This window comes from Aulonocara stuartgranti (genome assembly GCF_965226115.1).
Source record: "Aulonocara stuartgranti genome assembly, chromosome: 19".
In the NCBI taxonomy this organism is placed as follows: domain Eukaryota; kingdom Metazoa; phylum Chordata; class Actinopteri; order Cichliformes; family Cichlidae; genus Aulonocara; species Aulonocara stuartgranti.
This window is the reverse complement of record NC_138955.1, coordinates 31,738,137-31,748,070: the sequence shown is the minus strand read 5'-3', so window position 1 is coordinate 31,748,070 and position 9,934 is coordinate 31,738,137. Positions and strand designations below refer to the sequence as shown.

At 43.2% G+C, this 9,934-nt stretch overlaps 1 protein-coding gene across 3 annotated transcripts in view; it reads right to left on the bottom strand.

Moving 5' to 3' along the window:
- Positions 1-9,934, bottom strand: part of baz1a (bromodomain adjacent to zinc finger domain, 1A) — a 37,664-nt gene that overhangs the window by 454 nt on the left and 27,276 nt on the right. For all 3 annotated transcript variants that reach the window (XM_082515362.1, XM_082515364.1, XM_082515363.1), the window contains exons 24-30: positions 5,314-5,478; positions 3,865-4,073; positions 3,684-3,782; positions 2,624-2,802; positions 2,143-2,351; positions 1,589-1,676; positions 1-1,493 (exon numbers count right to left, since the gene is read on the bottom strand). The exon at positions 1-1,493 is cut by the window's left edge and continues 454 nt beyond it. In XM_082515362.1, the coding sequence (XP_082371488.1) occupies positions 1,318-1,493; positions 1,589-1,676; positions 2,143-2,351; positions 2,624-2,802; positions 3,684-3,782; positions 3,865-4,073; positions 5,314-5,478 (1,125 nt within the window). In that variant the 3' untranslated portion in view covers positions 1-1,317. The remainder of the gene's footprint in view (positions 1,494-1,588; positions 1,677-2,142; positions 2,352-2,623; positions 2,803-3,683; positions 3,783-3,864; positions 4,074-5,313; positions 5,479-9,934) is intronic.

The window sequence follows — 9,934 nt, the reverse complement described above, 5'->3', positions numbered from 1 at the left end:
CTCAGATCCACGCCTTTAAACTGAATCCCGTCTGAATGGAGCTTTAAAGGAATCCTTTGAGTCTCAATGCTAAGCTGGGGGAAGGTGTTCCTGAGATGTTGAAGCATCTTCATAGTCTCTCAAACTGCATCTATAACTCTGCCAATGCAATATAATGAAAGGGTTTGCACTACTAGCTGCATGTTATTGGTTACAGTTTGAAATTCACCCAGTAGATCATTACAGAAGTCTGTGGAAGCCACAATCAACACAGTCTGGTTGAATTGATAATTAGCATAAACAGGTGTACATGTACATATTACCTGCGTGTTTTAAATTTATACATCCCAATAAAAACAAGGCTGTTGTTTCAGTGTCATCATTAAATGAAATTTAGCCAAAAAGTTTTTATGGTCTTCTGATTGTATCCTAATGAAAAATCAAGCATTTCCGTTCAAACCAAGCTAAAGTTACTCAGCTCTACGCCCCACAGGGAGTCTGAGTGCATGGAAGCTGCAATCACGTCAGCCCAAGGGTCATGCTGCAGGCTGTGCATGCCATCAAATAACTTCATGTAGAGGAATTAATCAGTTATTTTTCTATTATTAAATGTTCCTTTGTAAACCAATCTGGTCATACTTCACGTGCTAGAAAACCTATTTAAATACAATTTACTGTTGTAATAGTGCTGGCCACAGACTTCCATCGATTGAGCCCCGAATCCCTGCAGCTGCTCCGCTTCAGTAAAACTAGCTGAAACAGTTTACACTGAAATCACAAATCCCTGAGAAAACACTGAGGGCCTCAAGTCCCAGAGTATTTAGTGGTTTTTGCTTTTCTGGATTAAAGGAAACATCAGGTGAAATCAGGTGGGACTCTACTGTCGTTACAGCGCCACAGGAATGTGTCTGTGCCCATCAATCTGCTACATGTCTGTCTATCCAATAGACTAGAAATAAATGCCCTGATCAGCAGGTCATACAAAGCCTAGCTCACAACTTTCCCATGAACTCACAGCAGCTGCAACGTATTTAATTTTGAGAGAGACGCTTTTAAACGCACAACACATGAGAAGGGCAGAGCTCCCAGAACAGATTCATGTAAGAAGCAGTGGAAAAAAGCTCATTTTAACAATGGACCTTTAACTCTTTTTAACATTAATTTAATGGTTCTGCTGACCTTTGCCCTCCGTTATCCCTTTGCTTAACGGAGCACACAGGTTGCTAATATATTTTGACACCTTTTCAGTCCTTCGGGAACAAAACAACTGCAACTTCTACATCTGTCTCCTCTTTCCAGTCCCTGGACGGCGGTGAAGGTGACAGGAGTGCGTCTGCTTCAGTGTCGGGAGCGTTTGGTGGGCAGGGCAGAGCCGTGCTCCAATAGGCCAAGTCTGCTCAGCTCAGCGTGGAAGAACCGCTGCAGTCGATGTCCGGCCTTCGCCTCATTAGTGTGACGAGGATTATACTGAAGACAGTTGGAGAACATCAGCTCCACATCTGAGATATACTCGCCTGCAGACACCAAATGGAGAGAAATGAGAGTCACATGTTCACATTGTGCACAGAAGCACGCATGTTCTGACCGCAGTGATCTACACGTGGCTCACCTGCAGTCTGGTATTCACAGTTGTTGACTTTCTCTCTGATGGTGTTCAGCGCAATCGGCTTCTTAATGATGTCATAGTAATCTGGAACCTGTATGGAGATGTAACGGGTACAGAAATATGCTACAGGCTGCGTTTCTGGTCAGACACAATGACATCAAATATAGACTCGACCCGGGCCTGAAGTTAATTACTACTGTGGAAAAAGTCTAAATGGCAACTGCTCCATTTCCCAGCATGACAATGATCCCAAACGTACTGTCAAAGCATACCTGCATATTGCTGCATCCATTTCCCTCACAAAACAAAGGATGCACAGTGCTGTGGTCCACAACATCTTCAGAGTTAAACCTCCATCCTGAACCATAGTTCATGTTCCTAAACCTGACTCGTCTGCTTTTCCTACCAAGTTGTGTTTGAGGTAAGTATCTAACTGTTACTGAGATGACTAAATTTAATTCTGATGTAAACGGACTGAGAAACATTTCTGCTTCGTTTTCATCAACTTCTTGTTGGTCTAAACATAAAACTAAAACACAGCTACATGGGTGCAGTACCTGGGTTCTGGACACCAGCTTCATGAAGGGCCAGCTGTCTTCATGTCTGACTAGCTCCACTGTCAGCTGTTCACAGGCGGACAGCTCGTGTACTCCTTGGTTCCTCCCAGAGGAACGACGGTTAGAGGACGATGAGGAGGCTCCTGGAGAGTGTGACGAGGGAAGGACAGGCAGGATGGGTCTGGACAGTTTACGAGGAGCGGCGGTTTCTACGAGGAGCAGAGGGAGAGACCGATGTGTGCTCAGATCAGAGCAGCAAATGCACCAATTCTGCTGGCTAAGAATCAGGATGGTGCCACTGTGGTCCATGCTCCTGTACTGCACAGAAACCTGCCTGGACCACAGTGTTCACCTGTCAGAGTTATTTGATGTTAACTGGCTGGTTACTGATTGGTGCACACATTGTTGAGTGGATGTTTATATGTTAGTTGTTAAAGTTCACCCTCAGCAGGTGTTTACTGTTTGCTGACTGGCTGCTTACCTGTTAATGACCTCTTGCGAGACTCGCTCTGAGCTGGTGCAGTTTTGGTGTTGCGTTTGCTTATGTGACTGTTTGGCTCCACGTTCTCATGGCTCACATGAGCACCAGTCCGACTCCTGGAGCGGGTTGGAATTTTCCCATCAGAGGCCGGAGGGGTTATGGGCTTTTTCCCTGAGGATCTGTGATTAGACAGTCAGTAAAGTGGGACTGGAAACACAGCAAACTCATCTAGATTAACACAAAATGAAGTTTCACAGTTAGCATAAGTAAATAGTAAAGTTAGATCAGGACTTGTTGTGACTGCACTAAAGTTTAGTTTCGCTGCTTTATAAGAAAGCCCTCCACAGAGCCAGAACATCTTACTATCCATCACTGATTGAAGAAAATAAGAACAACCCCAGGTTTCTCTTCAGCTCTGTAGCCAGGCTGACAAACAGTCAGAGCTCTGTTGAGCCAACCATCCCTTTAATGTTAACTAGTAATGACTTCATGAACTTCACAAATAAAATTCTTATCATTAGAGAAAAAATTACCAGTAATCATCCCACAGATGTAATATTATCTACAGCTACTCTTAGTACCATTGATGTTAAGTTAGACTCTTTTTCTCTAATTGATCTTTCTGAGTTAACTTCAATAATTACTTCCTCCAAACCATCAACGTGTCTTTTAGACCCCATTCCTACAAAACTGCTCAAAGAAGTCCTGCCATTAATTAATGCTTCGATCTTAAATATGATCAACCTATCTCTAATGATCGGCTATGTACCATTTACATTATACATGCTTTTCTTAGGCAGTATCATCCCTGAGCCTGGTTCTGCTGGAGGTTTCTTCCTGTTAAAAGAGTTTTTCCTTCCCACTGTCACCAAACTGCTTGCTCATAGGGGGTCATATGAAGTTGGTATTTTCTCTGTATTATTGTAGGGTCTTTACTTTATATTATAAAGTGCCTTGAGGCAACTATAAATAAAATGGAATTAAGGTAAGGTCAGGGAATATTGCAAAACTGCCATCAGGACTACATGACCTAAGAGGTCAATCTATGGTAGACACTCACTTGGAGGCTGATGTGTTTTTCCCTGACGTGGTGATGCTGTTCTTGGGTGTGGCCTGTTGGCTCTTGCCCTTGGGGAGTGGAGTCTGCCTCTTCTTAGGGCTGCAGAGATTCAAAAGAAAAGCTCCAGAACGATTCATTCCTGAAGAACAAGGTCATTTATTGATTTATTTTTAACACTTACTTCACAACAACTTCTTGCTCCTCTTCCTCCTCTGACTCTTCTTCAGATTCCTCCTCCTCCTCCTCTTCAGACTCTTCCTCCTCCTCTTCCTCATCATCATAGTCTCTTTCCTCCTCCTCGTCAATAGACGAGCGCTGACGGGATGGGAGGCGGTTGGATCTCTGTTTGGGTCGACAGTCTGGACAAAACCATTCACCTTCTGGAACAGACTGAGTGAAAACACACTGGTTGGTTCCCTCAAACATGTCAAACACGTGCTCAGCCTGAAGCTGCCTCACAATCAGAAGCTTTCCAACTGTGCACACAGCTCATTCTTTTCAAAGAGTTTAAAAGGCAGATGTAATTGCTCCAGCGTATTAAGGCCTACACATGGGGATTCCTCTCAGTATGACATGCTCCTCCCATAACAGCTGGGGGCAGCAAACGGCACAAATCCGATATTTTCAAATCCGCTCTGGGTCACTTTCGTATGTGGTGCTGAATCTGATACATATCTGATGTCTCAGAAAGCGACTGCTGTTTGATGGTCATGTCGCATTAAATCCGCCTTTTACGTCACCGACACAAGACAGACGCCAATTATCAGCGCCGGAGAAGACATCGCGAACGCTTCCTGGTCATCCAGCGAAACTCTTGGGAAGACAACGTGAACATTTTATTTGTTCTGTATAATCTGCAGATTCTGACAGAAATCTGCAGCTATCCTTTGAAGCACCGCTCCTCTCTTAAACAGCAACAAGGATCATTATTAGGTTATTTACATTATTATGTAAATAACAAAATAACTTAAAGCAAAAATTGGGAAACGTAAAGTCCGAAGTCTTTATATTAACGGCCATCAGTCAAACATACTGTTGCTCTGGGTCTAAACAGAGCGCGCTGTGTGTGACGTCTTCTTTTGCGCATGCGGGCGCTTTGAGTGTTCACACTAGAGCGCGTTTGCTGTCGCATTTTATTTGTAGTGTGAACGAGCAGACAAAAACATCGGATTTGATCAAAAACTCGGAATTAAGCATCAAGACCTGCAGAGTGAACGCAGCCTTAGACTGAAGGACTAGTAAATCTGGTACTGACTAGTAACAACAGCGACGATCACTCAGCCTGTCATGCACATCCCTGGTAACGGTGCTGTTCATGGCAAGTTCAAGAAGGTTGGGTGGAGCAGGAAAAAACATTTACCTGCTTACTGCCCAACCTGCAGGTTTTGCAATCACAGAGAGCACGTTTTTTTAATTCCAAATACTTGCTGGTTCATGGCTCACACACTTCATACATTTTATATGTGAAACTAGAAATTTGTACACAGGAGGAGGAAGGAACACTAGATCTCTGAATTTAGCACATTTATGCAAAATAGTAGATGAAAGAAAACAGCAGCACTGTAAACATGCAGTGTTAGTGCACCTGCAAACAAAGCTGTCCCTCACAGTGCCGGTGTAGTGTGCCTACCTTCATGCGTGGCCTCAGACAGTGGGTGTGGTGTCCTCTGTCACAGCTGTCACATAGCACCATGTTGTCTGCATCTCCTTTGCATCTACAGATGCGACAGCGGGCATTGAGAATGGAGCGAGACCACAGGATACTTCGCTCCAGACTGGACAGGTGAACAAACACCTGAAAACAAACCACCACATAAACTTGTTAAGACGTTAATTCAACCATAAACATCAGGACGGCGCAGAAATCACCACAACATAAACCTGAATACATTCCTAAAACTATATATTGGCTAAAATCTCTGAAGTTTTTATCTTCAAAAAAGGTTTGTGGAAAAAAGACAAAACTAAAACACCGAGGTGGCTAAAAAGCTCCAAGTTTCTCAAAATTTCATTTCTCAGTCAAAAATACAAACACACAAGAAGAAAAAAGAAAAAACAAAGAGTAGGACAAGAAAAGAACTTGCATGAGCTCAGGGGGGCGCTAGTGAGCCGTGGGATAGCTCATCAGAATTACTTAAAAAATAAATCTTTGAATACGCTCAAACATGCAAATTTATAACCTGCTAATCAATGTGGATAGATTTTTTGAGAGTTTTTCAACAGTTGTGAAGCCTAAACCTAAGAGGAATGATGCGAGCGATGTAGGCCTGGAAGCCTCTTCGGACTCACCCAGTGCCCTTACCCAGTGCCCTCACCACTGCATTTGCAAAGTGCAGATGGATACTAGGTGTTATGCAATATGAAGAAACGCTTTACCGATCCTAAAGAGGCCCTCGACTACACAGTCGAGGCCCCCCCCCCCCCAATTAATATTAAAATCTGTAACATAATGTATTGTTTGGAGTTTAGTCTGTTACTGTTGCTATTTTTACCATTTCTTCTTGGAGCAACTGTAACTCTCATAACTTCCTTAGAGATTAATAAAGTTTTCTGACTCTGATAGTTTCAGGATGAGCTGCCATTATCCAATCACACATCTGCTTACCTGCATCTTTTGCTCGTTTCTCCTCCTCTTCTTTTCTCTTTTTTCTAACCTGAGCACCTGATGGCTTTGAACTTTTCTTGTCCATCTTACATTGGTTTTAATTTTGCACTCCAGTATGAACACAAATCCCCCAACTCGAGGATCACCACAACTTAACCTAACAGACCTTAGTTCACAGATTCTCTTTGTCTAAGGTGTATTTCTGGGATTTCACACAACCCAGGATTCAAATCATGAATACATAATGGGCTTGGATTTACAACATTATAAATGAAATGTGCTCTATTTGGAAGCAGCTGGCCCCTCCCCTTTCGACGGCTTGTGTGAGACTTTAAATCATCAAACTGTAAATTTTAAATTGTTATTGATCCTTTACTCCTGGTCCTAAACTGTATATTTATTTTCTTACTCTTCTTATATATATTGTTTGTTTACTTGCACTGCTGTAACTGCAGCCTCGTCGTCTCGTCTCTCTACATACTGGACTGTCTGTAGCGGAGATGACAATAAAGTTTACTTTGACTTCAGCAGCGAGCAGGTGCACCGAGAGCTCTCGCGCTCACTTTTCGTGTACAGAATTTCGAAAAAACATCGGTGCAAATTATAAAGTTAGGTTATAAAGTCTGTATCATGATGTCTGGTGTTTTCGTGTTTGTTGTTTTGTTTTTATTTTGTTTTATTTTGCGAGTTGGTTATTAGCTGCTGCTCCAGCCAGAGAATCCCCCGCCGCCCCGCCCTCTCCTCTCTGTGCCGCAAACGGAGGGCGCCCTTACTCCCAGCAAATGGGCGATAGAAAACCGATCGGTGCCTGTGCCATTCCCAGTATGCGCTGGCTGACGTCGGGGCAGCAGGAGTACAAGCATTTTTTTTTTTTTGCCGAGGCCCGTGATGCCGCCCCCCACCACGATACCGCCCGTATCTAAAACCGCTACTGGTAACATGTGAGTAACTCATCTTGGCTACAAAACCTCCCATTCGGTACAGCTTATGAGAAGTTCACGTATTTGGGTATTCAGCTTACAAAGTGCTATTCCTCGCTATTAAAATCTAACTTCTCTCCCTTAATATCTGAGCTCCAGTTGAGTATACAGTAAACACGCTCCCTCTATAATGGCATTAAGATGATAATTTTGCCAAAGTAGTTATATTCATTTCAAAATCTCCCATTATTTCTTGCTAAATCACATTTACAAAATTGAGTTCACTCATCTTTACTTATGTGAAATTCATGGTTTTTAAAATGTTATTTCGCGTTATTTTGTAATCTTTTTTATTGTTACCTTGGGTTCACTGGGTCTTTTTCTCTGTGTTATGAACAAATCTTCTTTTTTTTGGGTACTGGTTTAATTTTGTTGTATTTATCCGCAACACCTTAAAGGCCGGTCCATGAAAATATTGTTGGACATGAACTGGTCCGTGGCGCAAAAAAGGTTGGACAGTCCTGCTCTACATGGTTGTAACTGGAGCAGGAAGCTCGTCAGCCTATGTATGACAGCAATGTGGTGAAACATAGCACCATACGTATTCTTAAGCAGATTAAACTACACTTTAATTTGAAGTCTTTATCCTATCATATCTATTCTACATAACACATTTAGACTTTGGAAACAGGTAGGACAACCACTAATCAACACTGGGAGAGGGTCTTTGCCTCTTTCAAGCTACCAGGGAGAAACTTTTCCAGATACCTGCAGATAAGAGACTCTGTCAGGAAATGCGTACAGGGCTGTGAGAGTCTTAACAATTAATGTCTTGATAAAAGTCTGCAACTTCCACCTCGTAGGAAGAAATTACTTTCTTTGTCTAGCTTCGCTCGGTGTTTCACTATGGGAATCGCCTCGGCATGACCAACTACGGAATCTCCAATGCCACCATGTCTGTCTATGACAGACCTGTCGAGCCGTGCTCAGGGCTCCGCCCCCTCATTCTAACACGGCTGACCAGCTCCTCCTAACTCATTCTCGCTTTCTTCCCGTGACAAACTACTTTTAGCTCCCACAGCGCATCCAGGCTAACTTGATTAGCTGCTTAACAGTTTTCAGGCGTCCCGTGTAGGAGCACGTCGCCGAACGCAGTTTTTCCGGTTCCAGTTTGGATCGTGCTGAGTAAGTCCTTCGAAAGAAGTGTACTTAGAGTTGCACTGTGGAACAGCAATGCGTCAGGCGAGCTGTCCCAGCGGTTCCTGGTTTTAGTTAGCGAGGTAGCCGATGTTGTGTAACTCGGGCTAACGCGTTACGGCGAGCTGTTCGTTCAGTGTCCGGCTAGCATTAACTTGTTAGCAGGCCACGAACCACATTAGCGTCTCACTAGCATTAGCTTGTTAGTCGACCTAGGGTTCGGTTAGCATTAAGTTGCTAATGATATAGAGATTGACAGACCACATGACTTTCGCGCATTGCATGTCGGGAACTCGAGGCAAAAACAATCCAAGTACCGCATCAAATGCTGCACCGCAAAACGTTCATTCTCTGGTTCCAATACCTTGTTGCTTTTTCTTTGCCCCCCAAAAAGGTATGTACAAAGACAGACTTGATGAAAAGTCAAAGAAAAGATACGAGGAAAAAAATCAAAGGAGTGAAAGGGTTAGACCCTTACGAGCACACAGAGGGACAAAAGACGTTAGCGTGCTGCCCAACTTTCACCACGCTCATATTTATAATTATACGGTTCTTGGAGTGAGTGCACACACTCATGAAGTTTAGTAACTTCAGGTCACTGCAACAAGCCCAGGTACAGTTTACGGACGGATGGGTGCAGGACCTTGAAATGCACCGTGTAGAACGACAGACCATTGTACGTATCATAAGTTTACCAGTCTCACAAATTGTCTTCATAAATACACATTCGTTAACCGTTTATTAATAGGACCTTTGAGCTCAACGGTAATTAATTAGTAGTGGAAATAATTTCTGGTAGCATTACAGAAATGTAGCAGTAACAACAATATTGTATGTTGTAATCGTACTGGACAATTAGTGATACAAAAAACCTGTTTTACCCTGTGAATAAAAGTATATGTTTTTGTCAATGTACCATAATAACAGAAGCGAAACGCAATATTGTGTCAGGACAATTCACTATTTATGCACAATAAATAAAGGAGCATAGCACGACCATTTCTGTTCAGCAGACTGACCTTTGTGTAAATGCTTGGAGCAGACTAACCTGTGAGCTGGAGTGTTCTGGGACGTTATATTTGGTCTTTGAATGGCTGCAATCCAGTCGCCTCTTTGTCACTTCGGAAACACGACTCGAACAATTTCTCTTCAACGACGTAATCCGATAAAAACCGATCTCTTTACCCGTCGGCTTCCCGTGGCTGTCATGCGACCGGCTATTGCAGTTAATAATACAACAGCTTCTTGCCATTTTTGTGTTTCTTTTTATTGCTGTGTAACGGATTTTAATTGAAAGCCTGCGTGCGCTAGTACCTCTTGCCACGAGTTCCCAGAATCCTTTGCGGTTTTACCCCTGAATGACGTCACATTTTCAATCTCTATTGGCTAGAGGAGTGCAGCTAACGTGTCATGACGAGCTGACTCTCGCAGCGACTGGCTCGGATTTAACACCCGCTGCTAGTCCTAGCCTAGTCTCACCCCTTTCCGCTAACCATGTCTGCGGCTCCTACTCCTGCCAAAAGGTCGGA